Genomic DNA, 21,484 nt, shown 5'->3' with positions numbered 1-21,484 from the left:
TAAAAACATGTATTTACCCAGAGAAAAAAACCCTCACAACACTGGAAAAACTTTACTTTATGTTTTGACAAAATAAATATTCACATTGTTCGCCACTTTTTTTTTTTTTATGATGATCATTCCTCCTCAAAAAAAAAAAGAATCTTGTTGGGAGGAAAAAGCAATAACTGGATCCCCCGCTTTCTCTTGCGCGCAGTCTGAAGCTCTCTGGCGCCCCCCAGAGTATGACCGGCCTCCTGCAAGGCTTCATGTGCAGAGTGCATAATTCAAGTCAGGTCATGTATTTTTGGATCAAGGGTGCTCTGAATTGGCAAAAGCAAAGTGCGTGCACACACATTTCTGCTTCAGCTGTCCTCCTATCTGACATATACCCATATTTACAGTTGGCAGCCAAATGCATCAGAAAGTGTCAGTCTTGTTTTCAATGTGGCAAAATCTTGTGTCAAACAGAAGTTAAAGAGGATTTTCCAGTACTGTTGGGCCATTCTGGCATTTGACCTACTTTAACCTGGAAATTATGAGTCAAAACCATGTTGTTGTCACCAGGTTAAGAAGAAAATGCAGATTCGTTCAGGATATAAATTTAGGAGGCATTTAAAAAAAAAAAAAAGAACTGCTTATATGCATACAACTAATATACTGGTTTGATACAAGAGGACTGGAAATATTGATATTTACACATAAAGCTTCCACTGCATATTAAAATCTTTTCACAAAAAAATGCACCATCATATAGAAATCACATGTATATTTTAAACAGGTTATGCACCGAAGACATTTTCAGCATCACAAAATGCACAAACTGCCATTTAATGCAAAACAAATATTTATTTTAAAGCCTTTTAATTATACAAGCACAACTTACAAAAAACGAGACATTTCAGCTAATAAGGCAAATGTTGAGATATTCGCACAATGTTGATTACTACAAAACATGTCAGTTCAATGTTCATTGTTATATATACATCCTGAAATCCATTGTGGAAACTGAACAAGACCAAATAAAACAACCCTTAACATTTCAAATAAGTACCAATCTTTAAGAAATTAGAATTTAGCTTCTTGGATGAATGAATGATTGGATTCTTTTTGGCTGGATAAGATGTATTTCACTGTTTGGGTCTGAAAAGAGAAGGTGGAAATCATTACAATGTATTTTATCACCTTAACACACTATACAACATTTATAATGTACAAGTTTAGCCATCAAAGTGTGAAATCTTGCTGGTCCTAACAGAGCACAGTCTGGTGGATCTTTGTGACGATCCTGGTCAGGAGGTTCTGGCCCGGAGTGACGGAAGCCACGATCTCCTCAATCTGCTCCATTCTGCAAAGATATTTCATCCAAAAACTCTTAATATTAATTATTGGTAGTATAAAAGTATTTTTTGCTGCCCGCAAGCATCATTTGGGACATTTCTCGGTCAGAAAGTCTCTGTTTTGACAACTATTGTGATTTAAATATTTAGTCAAACTGATTATTACTTATTCTCTGTATAACAAATGTTCAAAATTAAATTTGATCTATTATTCTCACAAATGAAACTAACAATACAGAATCCAATACATTTTTAAATAAGATTAGACGACTTCAAGAGGGGAGTCAACCTAAAAAAAAAAAATTGTTTTGATGAAAACTAACATGTTGTGCATTGGCAATTGATATTTTGGCTAATCTCTGACAGATCCATGATTGATTTGCTTTTTTAATGCCACGGAATAAAAAAAGGAAATATTTTTTGTGTAAAATAAAGGCTGATAAAATGCCATTTGAACAATTAAAACCCTGTTTATTAATCGATATCAGTCGCGACCAGGACTAAAGTTAATAAAAAGAGTCTAGACTAAAAAAATCTCAAACAAGTGTAAATTTTATAGCCGTTTGCCCTTAATGTCTTAACAGGTTAATGCATTTTCAATCTCATGCTACAGGTCCTTTGAATGCTCACCACAGCAAGTCACTGCAATTTAAATTGTCTTCTTTTGTGTGCTCATGTCATGCTTGAATCCTACTTACGTTGTGCAACCGATCATGTTTCTGAAGCTCTCCACTTTAAGGACACAGAGGCGGTTGATCAAGCCGACGGCAAAGACAACTTGAAACTTGGAAAATGTCTTGAGGCTGCTGAAGACGATGCTGATTCTGGAAGGAGAACATTGGGTGACCCAATTCATTTCAGTTTCTCATCAAATGTTAAATGTCATTTCCACATTATCACGGGGACGACGGCTCTTAATCGGAAATTGTTTTAAAGTAACACGGGGGGGGGGGGGGGGGGGGGGGTAATATTGGAAATGTTCTGACCGAGTGCCGTCACAGCCGATGTGGAGGATATCAAACGGAAGGCTTCCCCATAGTTTCAGCCTCTGACACTCTTCTCCCAGCAGACGGCAGCGGCTCACCACCAGGCCGACGTCGCGGAGCAGCTGAAAGCGCAAACCAGATACTTCACGTCAAAGTTCAGGGGGAATAAGTATCGGCTCTCGGCGAGACAAACCACACTTGCCTTTGGAACGTGTCCACTGGTGGGAAACTTCTCCACCCAGGCAGATTCTCCCTCCGTGAACTGAGAGAGCAGCTTGTGAACGAGGCGGGCGTGGCACCGCGACTTCTCATCTGGTCGGACAATCACAAGCCTGTTTTCAACATCTGGACTAACACGTGCCAATAGACGGCAATCACAAGCTTAAAGCTCATTTGTGCTCTCACCGTCGAGTTCAAAGTTGAAACGGATTTCTTTTGTTTTACGTGCCGATTCATTGTCCACAAGGTTTTCTTCAAACGAAAGAAAGAAAAGAAGCAGACAACTGATATTAAGGTCCATCTTGTGTGAAATGGGTAATAAAAATAACAACAACAAAAAAAAACAGCCTCCAGAAACCAGAATACCAGGTTGTGAACTGAACCAGAATCTGCATATCAAATCAGGCCATTGGTCTTATTCAATTCAAAAGGATTTCTCTCCTACTAATAGTTATTTATACTTTGCCAATATATAAGAATGGGTTTGGCAGCAGTGGCAAGCTTCAACTATTTTAACTACTTAAAAGGAATTATTTATAGAAGTTGGTCTTAATTAGCCCATTTTTCCAACTTCAATCGCGTCAAATTCAATAAAATACATGGTTAAAGTGTTTCAATATTAGTTTTTTTCTTTTTTTACAAATTAGGCAAACAAGATAATGAGTAATGGGAACTTTTTTATTAAATCAAGCCATTTGGCACTGAATAACCCATTAGTGAAGACTGTACAGCTGGAAGTCTCACAAACAATATTCTAGAGCCTTTTAAAGGCTGGAGTGAGCAAGCAGGGGCTCATTTAACAGTGAATAAAACGTTATTGAAGATGAAAAGCTTACCACCAGACTTTTCATATGTCAGCTGTAAAGTCATGGTCTCGTGGAGGAAAGTGTAGACCGTGCAGCCGCGCCCGCTCTCTTTCAACTTCCATTCCGTCAGTCTGATGTGAAGGAAGGACGAGAGATGATCAGTTCAATATTTTTGTGCACAGAATTGATGTCACGACGTTCAAAACCCAACGAAAAGGGCGACTGACATCTCCAGCACGTCCATGTGGCTCTCCAGGTTCTGCACCTCAACATTTAACCTCTTCAGTTTACTGGAGTTCTGCTTCTTCTGCATCTCCAGTTCAGATATTTGTCTGTGACAAACCAAGTCAACATTTATAATCATTTAGCACAGTCCATGAAACATTATGACATAGTGAAATAGAAAGGAGAATTCCACTCTACATTTGAAAAAGTTACACATTTTAAAAAAGAAAAGAAAATCCTTGCCTTTCATTCGCACCCAAAGTTTCAGTGGCTTTTGTTATTTCTGCAAAAGAATAAATAAATAAGTTGATAATAAACATGTTTCATCAATTTGATTAAACACTATGATAAACTCATTACTACCATCCTGCAGTGATTTCATGCTTGGTTTGCCATCAAAGCCGTTTTCCTCCACTCCAGCAAGTTCTTATTAGAAAAAAAAAAGATGAAAGATGAAGCTTGTTGCTCCAGTTGTCTGACATTTGACTTAAATTGGTTCATTTGCACAAAAGACAATCAATCACAAATATATTTGTTGTTGTCAAACCTGTTTGTAATTGATGAATGCAGTCATCAAGGCTCTTTAGCATGTCATCAGCTTTTTCAATTGTTTCTTTCAATTTCTCCTGCTCCTCCTTAAAAAACAAAAAAAAACTATGTAAATAAATACAATTCCCACATTTAATGTATCAACCTTCTGTCAATGTTCCTACCAGATGAGCCTTAACAAGCTTGGTGTACAGGACTTCCTTCATCTCGTGAGACTGAGCTTTGCTCGTTTTCCTGAAGAAGTTATTTCTCTCCTTCAGTTTCACACCAAACGACTTCAGCTGTGAATTAAAACAAAACGAGTTTGTGCTCAACCTAAATGCAAAGCCAAAAGTCCAGTGAGCATCCGGTAAAAACCGTGACTGCATGCAACACTTCCAAATAACGTGACAAAAACGGCAAAGCAAAAAAAAAAAAAAAGGATGGATTTTTAATTTAGGTACCTGTTTCTCTGAATAATGTCTAATTTCCTCCCACAACAGGTGGTTAACAGCCTTCAAAGGTTTGTCGAGATCCTCCGTTCGAACCTTCAACCTAGAGAGGACACAAGATTTGATTTCCTTGTTCAAAAAAGTGCATTTCTAATTCCCACCGGCAGCGTTTCCAAAGCAGACCAGTCGTTGTGACCAAGTGTGATTTTTATCTGTGAAAAGTGCTTTATATAAACGTTACAATGCTGTACATAACATAGGAGCAATAAAAGCAAAACATAATATAATAATGTGATAATAATAGATTGAAATTGGATGTTTTTTTTTTTTTTGGTCAACACAATCCAAGGCACTCCGTCTGATTGGTCAAATGAGTTGACGAGCACAGCAATTCATTTCAGTTCAGTCTTCTGTGACATGTAGTATAAATGTTTAAATAGTGATAATGATCAATCCGCAATTTTATACTGCATCATGAATATACACCAGATTTTACACATATGTGTCGTCAAATTCTGGATGTACCAGATGTTGTGGATAAATGGTGTGTGTTTGTCTATGTTTTATTTAAAGAAAACAGAATCTGAATCATTACGTACCGGTCCACCTTATCGGTGAGGTCTGGGACATCCGTCTCATAGACCATCTGTTTAGGACGACTGATGTGTCTATTTTTCAATAAATCCATCGCTGTGACTTCAGTTTCTGACAAAAGCTGCATTAAAAAACAAAAAAATAAAAACCGGCATTTAATTTTTTTCAAACATGTTTCTCTCACTTACTATGAACACGAATGAACGTACCCTGCCAGGACGGACACTTTGCCGGGGATTATGGATGACAAAGTCGATGTTGAAGATTTTGAAGAACTCCATAACTGTAATGGTGCCATCTTCAAGTTTCTGTGGCGAAAAATATTGAAGGGGCGGTGAAAAACCAGTCACATTTTTAAGTCAGAAGTAAAAGATCGACTCAAAAATCAACGAACCATCTGCATTTCGCTGGCGTGGTCTTCAAGTTGGGACTCAAAAAAGCTTTGTTTATAAGCTGGAAAAAGTAATGAACAGGTTAAACACTGCTTAAAGTAAATACAGACCTGAAAGGGACTCGCTTATTTGAAACCATGACAACTTACTTGACTCAAATGTAGCTTCACATCTCATGCTGGCTGTGTGACTGGAGATGGACGATTCTATGGTCTGTGTTGTAGTAGGAGCTGAGGTAACATTACTTTCACTGTCTGCTCCATCAGAAAGTGATACCTGGGAAATTAAATATAAACAAAGGGAAAAGCAAAAGAGTGTATTTAATAGTAAGACTGACATACTAATGGACGGGAAATTTTAATACTACCAAAACTTGACGTACCATCTCAGCAGGATCGGTGGAGGTTTTCATTCTCTTCTCATTGTCAATGATATTTTCATCCTCAGCCAAAGGCCTCTTTTGTCTGTGGACTGGACTGTTAAGGTCCTCGTCGAATCTGCAACTCTCCATTGTCCTGAAATCAAACTCTTCAATAACACTTTTTTGTTCAGAGACTTTCTCGGCGCTGCCGTGCACATCCAGTATTTCCGACATGTCTTCGTAGCTTCCCAGCTCTTCATCAAAAATATCGCTCACGTCATGGTCAAAGTTGCTCAAGCGATTGGGAACCTTGGCAGGAGGGCCTCCGAGGACAGTCATTGCCAATTTCCCCTCAGTTGAATCCTCGGGTTTGCTTCTTTGGGGCAGTTTTGGCTTAAAGCCCCCGACTGAAAGCCTTGACATAAGCTGTTTGGTCTTCAAGCTGAAGGGAGTCGCTACAGGAGCCGAGACTTGTTCCGCTGCTGTGAGACCTTGATCCTGTGAAACACCTCCAGTCTGTACTCTTTTGAGTTCTGGCTCCACGGGGGCAGATGTGAGCTTCTCTTCGGAATTCTTATCCAAGTCGTGTTCCAGCGAGGACCAAGGCATTGTGCAGCTTTCTGTGGCGACGGGATCGGGAGCTGCGTTAATCATGTGGCTCAGGCGGCGCACTTTTGAAGTGAGATCGGCCAAACTTCTCCGTCGAGACTTCCTTGAGTTCGCCATGTCATCATCTTGGTCCACTGCACTTGGAGAACTGCCCACGTTCTTGGTTACGAGACAAGGTCCGCTGCTCGGTTCTTTTTCATTCGAGTCGGGAGAACCTGGTCGATTAGTGATTGCCACATTGTCGGGGCAGGATGGCTCCGGCGCTTCACTCTTTACTGGGGATGTTTTAACCGTCATTGAATGTTCATAATCTTGGTTTTGTGTCAAAGAAACACATTGAGGGCTTTCCTTTGTAAATGTCTGTTCCATAATATGGCCTGTTTGAGCTTCAGTCAAATCCATGTTTGCACTGAGATCGGCGCAGTCCGTCGAGATTTGATGTACGAATTTTTCCATCACACCAGAAGCCAAAGCTGAAGCTTCAAGTTCAGTGTTTACATCAGATGTCTTCATTTGAGGGGGGAACAGGGAGTCACGCAAATCAGTGGCTTCTGTTTTTGACAATTCTCTCTCTGAAAGACATACTGATCCCTCTTTATGAGCGACACGGAAGTCACTTTCTTCCTTTGTAACAGCGCTAGGAATATCCACGTTTTGGAGGGCGGGTGAAACATTGTGGTGCAGTGAACGCAAGTCTGAAGAAGAGTTCGTGGCAATATTTACTGTGAGGCCCTGAGTCATATCCATGCTGGCGTCACTCGCGTAAAATCTCACCGTCTTCTCTTCGAACATCGGTGGAGGTTCTACGTTTTGCAGCTGTGGTAGGACACCAGTAGCAATGTTTACAGTGTGACTTTTGGTCACATCCATAGCTGCATCGTCTGCAGTGAACCTCACTGTTTTCTCTCCACTGATCGGCAGATGATCCTCACTTTGTGATTTTCTTTTGAAATCAGTGGCAATGTCCACCATGCGATTTCTTGTCTCATCTCTAGCTGCATCATCCGTAGTGAGTCTAACTGATTTTTCTTCCCTTGTAGAGACAAAGTCCACATTTTGGTACCCCATATTGTCAGCAACAATATTTACAGTGTGACTTTGTGTCACGTCCATTGCTGCATCGTCTGCAGTGAACCTCACTGTTTTCTCTCCACTGATCGGCAGATGATCCTCACTTTGTGATTTTCTTTTGAAATCACGGTCAAACTCCACAATGCGATTTCTTGTCTCATCCATGGTGGCAAAGTCATTAGCAAGTCTCACTGATTCTTCTCTAACTCCCGATGTTCTTTTGAAATCAGTGGCGATGTCCACCATGCGATGTCTTGTCTCATCTCTAGCTGCATCATCCGTAGTGAGTCTAACTGATTTTTCTTCCCTTGTAGTGCCAAAGTCCACATTTTGGTATCCCATATTGTCAGCAACAATATTTACAGTGTGACTTTGTGTCACATCCATAGCTGCATCGTCTGCAGTGAACCTCACTGTTTTTTCTCCACTGTTAAGCAGATCCACATATTGTGACTTTCTTTTGAAATCAGGGTCAAACTCCACAATGCGATTTCTTGTCTCATCCATGGTGGCAAAGTCATTAACAAGTCTCACTGATTCTTCTCCAACTCCCGATGTTCTTTTGAAATCAGTGGCAATGTCCACAAAACGATTTCTTGTTTCATCTTTAGCGGCATCGTCAGTCGTGAGCTTAACTGGGTTTTCTTCCATTGTCGAGACAAAGTCCACATTTTCATGTGGCTGCATATTGCAAACAGTGGCAATGTTTACAGTGTGACTTTTTGTGACACCCATAACTGCATCCTCTTCAGTAAATCTGACAGTTTTTTCTCCAGATGCAGGTAGAAACTCCAGATTTTGCAAATTTGGTTGAATATCCATTGCAATATTTACAGTGTGACTTTTTGTCACGTCCATAGATGCATCATCCGCATTGAATCTCACCGTTTTCTCGCCATAAACGGGTAAGAGGTTCTCATCACAGTGTGTGTGCAGCTGTGCGACACTCCGAATATTGACAGTGTGACTTTGTGTCACATCCATACAGGCGTCGTCGGCACTAAACCTCACCGTTTTCTCTTTGCAGTCAAATTCAGCATCACAGTTGACCTAGAAAAAAAAAAAGGTCCTTTATAGAAATAATCAACTTTTGGGGAACTAGTTTCCCAATACCATCTGATTGGCTTTCAACTGTAAGAATGTTTCAACAAAGCGTACAGCCATACATTTTAAATAAAGACAAAAAAGGTCAAAACTCACCTGCTGGAGTTCCCTCATCGTCAAACAAGTATTATATGGGGTCCCCATACCTTTATCGGAGAAGAGGGGGAAAAAAAAACTTGGTGAGCAAAACACATGACAACAAGAAGGACAAGAAAAATCAGTTTTCTGACGTCTGCTCGACCTGGACTCAGGAAAAAAATGAAATGTTGAGATCACATCCCAAATTTAATGGAATCTTCCCACATCTGTCTGTGGTGAAAATCTTGACAAAATCCGTGCAATAGTTTTGGTGTACAGACAAACATACAGATAAACAAATATAGATGGATGATTTTATTTATTTATCCTTGGTGGAGGTAATAACTCTAGTGACCCTTAGTCACAAGTACATCAACTGGGCAGTGGCAGACCTGAGGTTAGAACGTTAAGCTTCCGGCTGGAAGAGTTGGACTCGCATTTCCCTTGAATCGCACAATCTGTTGTGGCTCCCGAAAGCAGAAAGTTGCTGAGAAAGTATAGTAATAACTGCTCAATGAAACCCACAAACTCCTTGCTTTTTTTTGTTTTTGGCACTTTTAGGTGAGATGGGCTGCTTAGAATGAACTCCAGCTTTTGATTCTGACCAATCAATGAGTCCGATTCTCTTTTTCATTGCTTTTTTATTTCACAAATGACCAGCTGTTCTAAATGTGTGAACTTTTTTAATTCATCTATTAAAAAAAACAACACATCCATTGATTTTTTTTTTTTTTGTGGTTAATTTCTGTACTATCAGGTCATTCTGAAGTTTTACTTCTTAACACTGCATTTTGTCCTTTTGCTTCATACTTCATATCAGAGTTTTTGATCTAGTCAAGTGGAAAAAAAACTAAAAAGGTTTGTTGATTCCATACCTTTACAGGCACGTGGGCCAGGTGTTTCTCTGCTCTGCTGATAGGAAGTCATCCCTGTATCCTTCAAACCACCATTGCTTGAGTGCGTGGCTCTCGTGGAACAAGTCTGTTGAAGAGGAGCTGTTGTGTCTGGTATGAAAGAGTCCATCTGTGTTCCAGTCTTAGCCACGCTCAAATCACCTCCCAAAATGCTTCTTCCTCTGGCTCCGGTCATAACCGTCCCAATATATTTAGGACAGATTGCACTTCCACTTGATGATCTCCCAAAGCTCCTGCTTTGATTTAGGGGTTCATTTTCTTTGTCAGCATGAGCCTCTTGTACTTTTGACAGGGAGAGTGAGCCGTTTGTTTTGACGGCTTCATCCGAAGACGGTGCAGCAGTCGGTGTGGTTCTGGGTATCAGAGGGACGCTGGCAGGGTCAGTTGCTTGGGAGTGACTCACGGGAATATTTTCAAATCCTGGATTAAAAGTATGTGTAGACATTAGCTCAGGAGCTTCTGAACCACAGTCAAAGTGCACCGTGTGGGATTGGGTCAGGTCCATAAACATTTCATCTGCCGTGAACAGCACCGTTTTCTCTCCGGGTTCGTCTTTGAAATCGGCACCGACCTGAAAAGCAAAGCCCACTCATTAACCACATATTTATTTATTTCGGAATCTATAAACATTCAAACACACTGGAAACTGTGCCGGTTGCCGGACAACGCCCCAAAAACATTGTACTTATTCAAGAGAACTATGAAATGATTCTAAAACGTACCTTATGGCGTGCGTGAGGAGTAGTTTTCATGAATGCATCTAAAATTGGGAAATCAAATATGAAAAAAGGTTTATCATTTAAAATCACAAAAAGAATGTACGAGATGTATAATATCAAAAGCCCAACTCTAGTTTTACACTTTATAGAAGTTTGTCATCAAAAAACACAACCACACACTTGCAAATCTACCATTTGATATTACACCTTCTCTGCCTTAAGTTCTCCACCGGTTTGTGAAGATTGCAGTCCATTAAAACTTTTACGATCCAAGTACATCTTCAAAACTTTTTTCTTTTCCAAACTTGGAAAAAGCTTATTCAGAAACACAAGTGACTGCATAACTTTCACAGGTAATGACATTCAAAAGCGTGTCCTTATATATTAAGACAATATAATGTGGACACTCATCCTATCCTTCTCCAACTTTCAGGCCACATGAGGGTTGTGCAACAATGCAGTCATCCTAGATTACTATGAACAAGCAGGATACAAGCTGGACAGGCACCAGTTCAACTTGGGAAACAGACACAAATCCACTCGCATTCACATGTATGATTTGGTCACCAATTAACCTCAATTAGCCATGTTTTTTTGGGGGGGGGATTGTGTGGAACACTTAGTGCAAACCCACTCTGGCACAAGGAGAACATGCATACTCCCCAGAAAAAGGATCAAAACCACAGCCCAGAATTAAACGGGGGCATATTCTTACTATGAGGTACAAGCGCCTGTCCTTACACTGCTTTATAGTCTGGAATAATCCCCACATTGGAAATACCATACCTTTTGAGTCAGATAATCCCACTGATTTACTGGTCTGCTGCCGATTGCTCTTCATTATCTCCGCCTGTGACACTCTTCTGTCAGAGTGGGCGTACATGTCCTGAGAGGGAAAAAGCCACTGAAAGGGATCCACTTCATCATTGCCTCTCGGACCTTCAGTCAGCTTCTCTTCTGGAAAGAGTGCTGCCGGTAACAGTCCACTGTTTCTGCCGTTATGTACCGGCTTCCCAATCGCAGCATGTGCAGGAGGGGGAAGTAGATTTTCTTTGTCTTTGTCCTCTGAGGACGATCCAAGTGGAGCGGTCGCTCTGGTGATTGCGGCGTCCACGTTGGGGCCAGTCGGTTTAGAGAGACGAGCAAGGACGTTTTCAAACTCAGGATCCAGACATTGTACTGGTGCTGATACAGTTTTCTTCTCAGCACATAAGTCCACCTTTCTCCCAGCGAATGCAAGTATTGAGCCGCCTGCCACACTTGCAGAATGACTGTGGGTTTTATCTGCGGACAGTGAAGCTACAGGGAACATCACTCTTTTGTCCAGAACAGTGGGGAAGACATTATTTTGAAAGGAGCCGTCTTCAAGTGCATCTGCGGCAATGCGGAAAGTATGACTTTGTGTCATATCCATAGATGCTTCATGTGTAGAAAACATGACAGTTCTCTCTCCGTAGTCACCCCCTGCGTCAAAGTTGACCTAGCGAAGATAAACAACTGTCAGTCAAGTCTCCAAATGTTTCTTCAAGCGTCTGTGATAATTCCAAAATAGTCTAATTTCGCAGAAAATGTGTGGGAACTATACAAACCGGATTGACAAGAATATTATAGAAAATTCCTTCACCTGTCTGTCATTGTGACAGACGAAGCGACAGGACAAATCTGCTGTGGCAGCAAACAATAAAAGTAGTGAAACCCCCAGATAAGAAACAACACTGCAGAACGATAGGAAAAATTATGATTAACCTCACCTTATCCTTTTGTTGGTGATCGTGTAGCGGAGCATTCAAGAGGCTTTCCATACCTAAAATGCATGACCTAACTTCAGTATCAGCAATCACATATGACTTGAGACAGTTAAAATTAAAAGCTGGAATGTCCATACCAGCTATTTTTTGACCTCCATCTCCATTATCTCCTGCCTGGCCCCTGATGAAAGGAAAACAACACAACTGCTCAGAAGAATTTGAATGACCCGATATCAACATACGTCCGATGAATGTTAAATTAACAAATACAAATTGAATGGTGGAGATTAAATGCTCAGGCCAACCTACCTGTTCAGCGTGGGGCCTGCTGCTGTAAAATTCAAAAAACAAAGATTAAAAACCTGCTTGAAATTGTAAACTGACACACTCATACAAATGACTCTTTTACACACCTGTTGCTGTTAAGTCTTGAAAAGGATTTCGGGCAGGTGAGGTATTTTTGACGTCCCTATAAAAACAAATAAAATAAAGAAACGAAGATTCAATCAAAATGTAAACATTCTCGACGAACCACGACAGCTGAAGGTTTTTTTTCTTCTCTGAATACTGACTTAGAAAATAGTAGAACATCATTGGCAGGAGCAAAGCTGACTCTCCTTGAATTCCTCTTCTCTCCTGGCTTGGCACATTCAACCTTTACAGAAATAGAACAAACTGTAAATTATATTGCCAATTAAATAGCTAGACATGTATAGTCTCACCCCAGTCAAGTTAAAATCCACATATAAACAACTCAGATCACATTACCACATTTTCTTGTTGCTCTGGGTCTGGATATCTGATTGATTTCCGAGGCCCTTTTAAAATCTGAAAATTATAAATGATAAAAATTGAGTTAATTTGTTCACTGAGGAGAAAAAAAATAATTATTCTGTGAAATAGTTGCCAGTTACCGATGATATGCGTCTCCTAGAAAATCCACTTTTCTCACTGTAATGCAAAGCATAATTCAGTAGTCAGTAATGTGTACACTATAGTACATGAAATTGTCAGGTTGTCATGAAATGGATTGACACATAGTCAGCCAAATATAGAGATGTGAAAAAAATAAATAAATAAAAAGCTAAAGATTCAGAAACAAATTAATTCTTAGACATAACATTCTAATTTTACTCACACATTCTTAGTTGGATCAGGCTCCATCTTTGCCTACAAGAATGGGGGGGAGGGAAAATCATATTTCATTAAAGTGACGCATGACCTTAATGTTAATACACATGCAATTGATCCAATCATCTTTTTTTTAAAAGCAGACTACATGAAATCCCCTACAGGTTGTTTACCAGAAGCATATAGCCACCATGAATTCACACATATTCTGCACATCACAACAACTCAAGCATCTGCTGTAACACATCTTTGGGCGTATTGCACTATTCTTTCTTGGATTGCACTTTTTTTGTTACATTTTCTTCATTTGCACTATGACGGGAACAGCTCTTCACTGTATGATGTAAAAAAAAAAAAAAAAAAAAAGGGCTTTCGATCGATCAAAACCATGGCAAAATAACTTGGAGGAAATGAAATTGGGAGTAGGCCGATTGTGTAAAAATAATAAATTGAGCTTTATCTACTACATACGCGTCGACAAAGCAAGATGTTACTTCCATTGCAAACTTGTGAGACCTTCCAAAAACAATTTATTTTTAATTGTCAAATTAATTACTTAAATTACATTTCTGGCGCCTTGATTCCTTAGTTTTAGTAAGTTAGCGTAGAGACATAGACGTTTGTGTCCATGCTAGTTAGCTTGCCATTCAAAAACTAGCGACACATTAAATTAACACAGAGTAAAAAAACACACGACGCATACCGTTCACTTGCAGTGGTGTATTCCTCCACGTTTTTATGACGGATACATTGATCAAATATGTACTATCCTTCCTATGGCTTATATTTTGCAAATAGTCAGAAGCTAACGTCAACGACCCCCGACAACAGTACGTCTCGAGTTTTGAATTTAACCGCTCACGCGCATGCGCATGGGTGCTACTTTTGTTTTGTTCTGTCCCTCGCGTGTAATAACCCTCACTGAAACTTCCTCAAAACAAACTGCATCATAATTTATGACTTCCATATGCGGTTAATATATATTTTTTCCAGAAATAATTGAATATATAAAGCGAGCTAAAAAGGATAACATGGAAGGAAATTACGTCCGCAAACCGGATGTGGTGTCAGAGGGCGGGACATTTCAAATTTCTTCTGCTTCTGTTTTAACAGTTGATAGATTTCACTAAAAATCAAAGGTAGGTAAAACGAGACGAATCATTGGAACCAGCTTATACAAATTCGTATTTTTAATTTATGTTAAACATCCATCTTCAGCTGGAAGTAATCGTATATGACTAAACGTGCTACTGGTTGTGTTGATCGGTCGGGGTGTCGCACCAAATTCCGTTCAAACTGTCAAGAGTTTTAAGATTTATTTTTTTTAAATCAGCGGGGAAATTGGTTTGTCTCTCTGATATGTAATATTAGAAAAGCCTTTCTGCTCTCTGTGTTGCCCTGTAAGTATATAATACACGTTCATGATTTTAAAATGTATTCCTCCACACAGACCTCCTCAATTTTTCTAGAAATAGCCATGACTTCAAGAATACCAAAAGGTGAGTCGATACGTTTTTTTTTCTCTTGTAGCTCATAGTCAGTATGTATTGAAAAGCTGTGTTTATATTTAACATGTTTGTTTGTCCCAGGTCTTCACTTACCTGCCGAAACAAAGAAAATGGATCATAAACTGGAATCCAAAGCATCTGCGCAAGCACCAGCTGTCCATAAATCAGATGGCACCCTTAAACCCACAAAAGAAAACGTACTAAGGTAAGAAACAACTACCTAATAACTAAAAATGTCACTCTCTCCACTGAGTCTTGAATGCATGAAAGTATAAAACATAATTTCACTGAAATAAATATATGGGATTTGTCAATACTCACAGCATCAAAGTAACAGGGATTTTCTGTCTTCTCTCAAAGATATTTGAATGACTACTATTTTCTTGTTTAATAGTTGTGTTTCCTCTGATTTTGACTTTTTAGGAAGAATGTAGCAGCAAAAGTCCACAAAGGGTGAGAGATTTCAAATGATGTATATCTGTACCGATTAATTACTTTTACTTATCTTTCATTTGTAATGTTATTTCATTCTTTTTTGAAGAGTGTCCAGGTATGGGCAACAAACAGAGCTCAAGGAGCAAAATCAGCATTTGATGGCTGTCAATGGTGGACTGCAAAACAACCTCGCTGAAATGGAGGTAAAAGAATCACACAAAATCTTCATAATACAAATTTTTCAGACATGCAATGTGTTGTTGGCTACATTTGTACAGGATTCTTATCTTCATTTGCTGTGCTCTTCATATTTGTTTTACAGCAAAGAGTAGCAGAGTTGGAGCAACAATTCATTGAGATTGAAAAGGAGAACAAGGACGTTAAGAAAAACCTAACCGACTGCCACGTGCTCCTTGTTGCTGCTCAAGTCGACCCAGGTGACGATAAATCCAAGCCTATTTTAGGAAGAAATTCCCTTGTGTTTATGTTTGGATTTCTTCTTCTTCTTTTTCTTCTCCTTTTTTAAATGTCATATCGATTGATAACAACAGGGCCGTCTCTTGATTTTTAGTATTAGGAGAAAAGGTTGGAGAAGCTGCAAGACAAACACAAGATCAACGACAAGATGTCATGGTACTTGCTTTATATTTGTCCAATCAAGCTCTTTCACAGTCACACGGATAACTCCAGGCTTGAATATAAAAAACAAAAAACATTGACACATTATTTGGTTAATGACAAAAATGCTCAAGTAAAAAAAAAAAATGCAAACACCTAATGTATAGCAGCACAGTTTACATTCTCCAGATAGAGATCTTTAATTTCTATATTTCAGAATGTCTCTAAAGAACTGCTAAATGAGTTAAAGGCCTTTGGAGAGATTGCGTCACAGCAACGTACTCAGCTAGAGGTGGGTCAAAATGTGTCTCTCACTTTTCTTACTGTCCAAAATAACTTCAGTGGTTTTGGAGTTGGAGTTGACATTTAATGTTGTTTTGTAAACTTTTAGGAAATCCAGACAACAATGACGGACCTCACAAAAGCTCGAGAGCACATGATGCAAGAGAGGGAGAACTTTTCCCAGCAGGCAGCTGAAATAAATGAAGCTTTAAAAGAAGCAGAAGCTCTCCTCATGTAATGTGTTCAATACTCCTAAACATAAAACTAATGAAACTTTGTATATATTGATGCTAAACATGTGTTTTATTGTGACTGAAGCTGAATAAACGATTTCTTTTCTCCTTGTATCCTTGAATGCTTTTTGTATTTCAAATAGTGCTTGTATGATCATGCTGTAAATTTAGAGATGATAATTTTCTTTTCTTTTTTATCTTTTTTTTTTTTTTAGAAAATGACTTGTCTGATTCATAAGTCATGCATTTTCTTTATAGCTATGATTTTTAATGCAAGGTTTGTGATAAAAATTTTTTTTAACATTTAAAAAAACAAATTGTGATTAACCCACCCCTCAGGAGCAGCCATTGTGAGCAGTACCTGAGGTGCATATGGTCAACTTAGAGTTTAGAAAAGCTGACTTAAGTTTTAGAGTTTGCAGGTTTGAATCCCACAGCTGACGTGACACCTGTGGCTCCCTGAGCAAAACCCCTAACCTCCATCAACTCCCTGGAGCACTGTAAGGTGGTTACACCCTTGCATTCTGGAAATCAGCTCATCAATGCAGGGGGAAATGGAATTTCCCAAGCGGATAACTAAAGTATAATTACTAATTTCTATTATTAATATTAAGTAATAATTGGAGAGCCAAACATTTTAGTTTGGTAAAAAGTTTCTTAGCAGACTAGTGGACGATTCTCACCAGAGGGTGGCAGTAGAGTCCAACCAATGATGCGACATAGAACATACACGAAGAAGAAGAAGGCGGAAGAAGACTCCACTGTCACCCTGCAGCACGACATTGATCTACAGTGAGTAAACAAGCACAACAGGAGACGATCAAAAGAGATTTAAAGTGAAAATTAGCGGGCATCTTCACATTAACCTCCTCTGTCTGCGGAAATGTTTGTGACCCGCAGGCTTCTGTTTTAGTGTTGTACTTGGAGAACATGTGGAGGACAACTTGTCCACAGCAGCACCTGCAGACTCAGATCCCTTTAGCATTTTTGTGTTTAAAAAAAAAAATCTATTTCAGTCACATTCAAACTGCTCCGTGCATTGAAAACATTGCATGACTTAGCGGACGTAGAGGACTCTTATAGGAATATGTTGGCCTTTATAATCGGGGTGCAATGACTTGCTTGTAAATAAAGAACTAAATAGATACTAATAGTAACATACTCATTGTCAATGTGGACCCTGCTGATATGGATTTTGTATTTAGTTTTGGTCAGTAAGAAACGTGTAAAGCAAACTCAATGGTCAATTTTGAATGGAAGATGGTTTAAAATTGTATAATCTTCCTGTGTTTACCAACCTTGAAGATTGGTACTAATAAAGGTGGACTGTACACTCACTGATTGCTTATGGTTTCTAAATGAACTTAAATTACTTCTGTCTTTCCTTTAATTTTGTCCAGGATATGTCTGCAGGATGTGTGAGGTGGATGCTGTGCCAAGCAGTGAGACGCACGTGTGGGGGAAGTCTTGTTTACAGGATACCAGCATCAAGAGTTGGAATACGCAGTGAAAGACATAACATCGCTGCTGCTTCCTGGAGATGGTCTCCTTTCTCCACAGAAGTATCTGATGCAGAACAAACACCTGAGCCAAAGAAAAAAAAGCCGTCCCTACGAACTAATGTCCCAATCAGCAGCGTGGGCCGTAAGATCCCTCACCGTCAAATCCAGGTGATAAGTGAGAATGGGGAGGACCTGGGCACATTGCACCGTGCAGACGTGGTCAGAATTATGGATGAAAAGGCTCTGAAACTGGTGCTACTTCATGAAAAGAAAGACCCTCCAGTTTACCAGCTGATGAGCGGCAAACAGATCCATGAGGAACAGCTGAAACAGAGAGAGAGACAGAAAAAACCCGGTAAGTTTGATATCAGGCAACTTAAAGCAGCATTTCTTTCTTTTTTTTAGATCAGAGAGTTTTGGTATATGTACATTGGTGAACTAATACTTTTCATTATCCTTTAAAATACTTGAAACTCCCATCAAACCGGGAAGTTTAAGATGCTTTAGAATGAGACTGCATGCTCTGGTGTTGCAGGTTGGTTTTTTTTTGGTTAAAATTTGTAAATAAGACCCGAGACAGAACGTCTCTGATCTCAAATCAAATTGAATCATTTGAACAAGGCAACCGGAGTCTGATAATTCAATTTGCCATGAGATGCTTCCAAATTAGATGAATGAGAATATGCATAGACAACTAATGTTTCCTTTTTGATTAAATAGATGTTGAGCACAAAATAACAAGTAGTTTTTGTGTCTGATACACGTGTCGCCAAAAACACAACTTTACAATATATCGTGTATTTTCAAATCCTGGATTAAAAGTATTTGAAGACATTAGCTCAGGAGCTTCTGAACCACAGTCAAAGTGCACCGTGTGGGATTGGGTCAGGTCCATAAACATTTCATCTGCCGTGAACAGCACCGTTTTCTCTCCGGGTTCGTCTTTGAAATCGGCACCGACCTGAAAAGCAAAGCCCACTCATTAACCACATATTTATTTATTTCGGAATCTATAAACATTCAAACACACTGGAAACTGTGCCGGTTGCCGGACAACGCCCCAAAAACATTGTACTTATTCAAGAGAACTATGAAATGATTCTAAAACGTACCTTTTGGCGTGCGTGAGGAGTAGTTTTCATGAATGCATCTAAAATTGTGAAATCAAATATGAAAAAAGGTTTATCATTTAAAATCACAAAAAGAATGTACGAGATGTATAATATCAAAAGCCCAACTCTAGTTTTACACTTTATAGAAGTTCGTCATCAAAAAACACAACCACACACTTGCAAATCTACCATTTGATATTACACCTTCTCTGCCTTAAGTTCTCCACCGGTTTGTGAAGATTGCAGTCCATTAAAACTTTTACGATCCAAGTACATCTTCAAAACTTTTTTCTTTTCCAAACTTGGAAAAAGCTTATTCAGAAACAGAAACTGTCAGTCAAGTCTCCAAATGTTTCTTCAAGCGTCTGTGATAATTCCAAAATAGTCTAATTTCGCAGAAAATGTGTGGGAACTATACAAACCGGATTGACAAGAATATTATAGAAAATTCCTTCACCTGTCTGTCATTGTGACAGACGAAGCGACAGGACAAATCTGCTGTGGCAGCAAAATGTTTACAATATACAATATATATATATATATATATATACTTTACAATATATCGTGTATTTTCATCCGCTTTGCCTTGTTACTCTGCAGCCAAAGTCATACCTTCCTTTCATACTTATGTTTTAGAGTATTTCCTTTCCACAGCTCAGGTGCAGGTGAAGGAACTCACCTTTTCAGCAGGCATTGCATCTCATGACCTCACCACCAAGCTGAAACAGGCGGAGAGCTGGTTGGAGAAGAAAAATCATGTCAGGATTACTCTTCGGTCTGGATACAGGCAATCAAATATCAACCCGGTGAGCAAAAACACAAAAATATTAAGTGGGTTGAAAAATGTCTGAATCGTTCCAAAAAGGACAGGCAGTTTTTTTTTATTTTGTTCGTCTTTTTTAGTTATCTTTGAATCCATGCCACATATATAAATTGTACATAATATTCCTTGTTTACTTGTTGTTTATAAATTCTACTGTGAAAATTGTGTTGTTTATTTATTATTTCTAACGGAAACATTAGATGAATTGTAAATATATGAAGCAGTTTTGTACAGGTTGAAAACTGACAAAATGTTACAGATTTATTTTAAATTATTATTGAAAACTGGGATATTTATCTATTACATGCATTACAACTATCAGTAGTCTTTTGTATATATAAAAATTGTTGAACCTTTTTTTTTTCCCCCAAGTTAATTTTTTATTATGAGGCAGCATTTGTGCACAATCTCTCTGCATTATTTTTACTCCAAAACTTTTTTTTAATAATGAAAGTATTGTAAGATGTATTTTATTTTTACTATTTGCATGACATCTGCGAGTATTGGAAGTCGATTCAGGCACATGAAGCACTGAGCATAGTGCAAAGTGATAGGTACGGGTGTTTAACACGCAAATAAAAGTGTCTTTATAAGTGAAATTGAAGAAATGTTCTATCAAAGCCGAAGCAAAGTTTTGGGATATATTGGTGTGTTACACTTCCTTAGTCTAACCTTTTTTGGTTTCAGTAAAGTTTAGTTCCATATTTGTTCTTCAAATGTCAAGTCAATTCTTTCGAAAAATGTTGCCATTAAAAGCACCGTCAAGGACAATTTCAAAAAACTACTTTTAAAAAGAAGGTTTTCTTTCCACAGGTCACGGCTCTGGAGCAAATGTTGGAACAAATGGATGTGATGGTGGGATTTGTCTCCAAACCTCAAGCCATACGTGACGGTCGGGCAGCCATGTGCGTCCTCCGCCCACCTTCAGCCAAAGAACTGTTGCAAATGAAGAAGGCTGCGAACACCGATGCCTCTCAGAGCAAGACGTCCTCCGTTAGCAGTGCAGACACAACAGAAGAGACATCACAGCCTTGACGTGGTGGGAATTACGATTTTTTTTTTTCGTTTTTCTTACAAAGCAGTGCCTAAATGTCCCGGCCTGGTGCCTGAATCAGACTGTATTGTAAGTGATGTGTAAATGGAGGTGATGAACAATCCATCACACACAGGACCAGAGACCAGAAGGGGGGGGGGGGCATGGTAACTCTACATCTGAGAGTCTGATTTAGGAAAAACTGACAAAAAAACATGGATTAAAGAAAAACAAAAACCACACCAACTGTTTGTGGTTGTTTACCCTGCCTATATGCAAATAATAGAGGTTCTTCAACCTGCTAAAGGTTTAAGATCACATTATAAATGTTTTACTTATACTGTATGTGTGAATATAAGCAAAATAGAATTATCTTGTAAAATGGTGCATTAGATTCAAAGGTGGAAAATGTATTTGGATTCTTCACTTAAGTACAATACAGTACAGGAAGAAATGTCTAGAAGTAAAACTACAGATTCCATGTTTCCTTTTTTACTTGATTAGTAAAGCACATGGTCTGTAGTTCAAATGTTAAGGCAGACCTTATTTATGGTGGTGACATGTTTATATGTGCATTTATTTCTGTTGATAATATAATAGTGTGTCAGCATGGATCCAACAGTTTAATCATTTAACAAATGAAACATTTGATCATAGATACAAGATTTTTTTCTAAGTTTAA

The 21,484-nt window shown here is 38.9% G+C and overlaps 2 protein-coding genes across 2 annotated transcripts; both read left to right on the top strand.

Moving 5' to 3' along the window:
- Window positions 1-14,733: 14,733 nt before the first annotated feature.
- knstrn (kinetochore localized astrin (SPAG5) binding protein) lies at window positions 14,734-16,337 on the top strand (the record flags this gene model as incomplete). The annotated part of the gene is made up of 8 exons (XM_080514041.1): window positions 14,734-14,755; window positions 14,846-14,969; window positions 15,188-15,217; window positions 15,306-15,402; window positions 15,522-15,636; window positions 15,771-15,832; window positions 16,035-16,109; window positions 16,209-16,337. The coding sequence occupies 8 exons, from the start codon at window positions 14,734-14,736 to the stop codon at window positions 16,335-16,337; spliced, it is 654 nt and encodes a 217-aa protein (XP_080370167.1).
- A 1,398-nt stretch (window positions 16,338-17,735) lies between these two features.
- mtif3 (mitochondrial translational initiation factor 3) lies at window positions 17,736-21,010 on the top strand (the record flags this gene model as incomplete). The annotated part of the gene is made up of 3 exons (XM_080513852.1): window positions 17,736-18,189; window positions 19,601-19,752; window positions 20,583-21,010. 3 exons carry the CDS (start codon window positions 17,736-17,738, stop codon window positions 20,802-20,804), a joined length of 828 nt encoding a protein of 275 aa, XP_080369978.1. The 3' UTR covers window positions 20,805-21,010.
- Between the last annotated feature and the right edge of the window lie 474 nt (window positions 21,011-21,484).

Source organism: Blennius ocellaris (genome assembly GCF_963422515.1).
Source record: "Blennius ocellaris genome assembly, chromosome: 18".
Taxonomy (NCBI): Eukaryota; Metazoa; Chordata; class Actinopteri; order Blenniiformes; family Blenniidae; genus Blennius; species Blennius ocellaris.
Note: the sequence above shows the minus strand (reverse complement) of the source record. Positions and strands in the feature narration are given on the sequence as shown.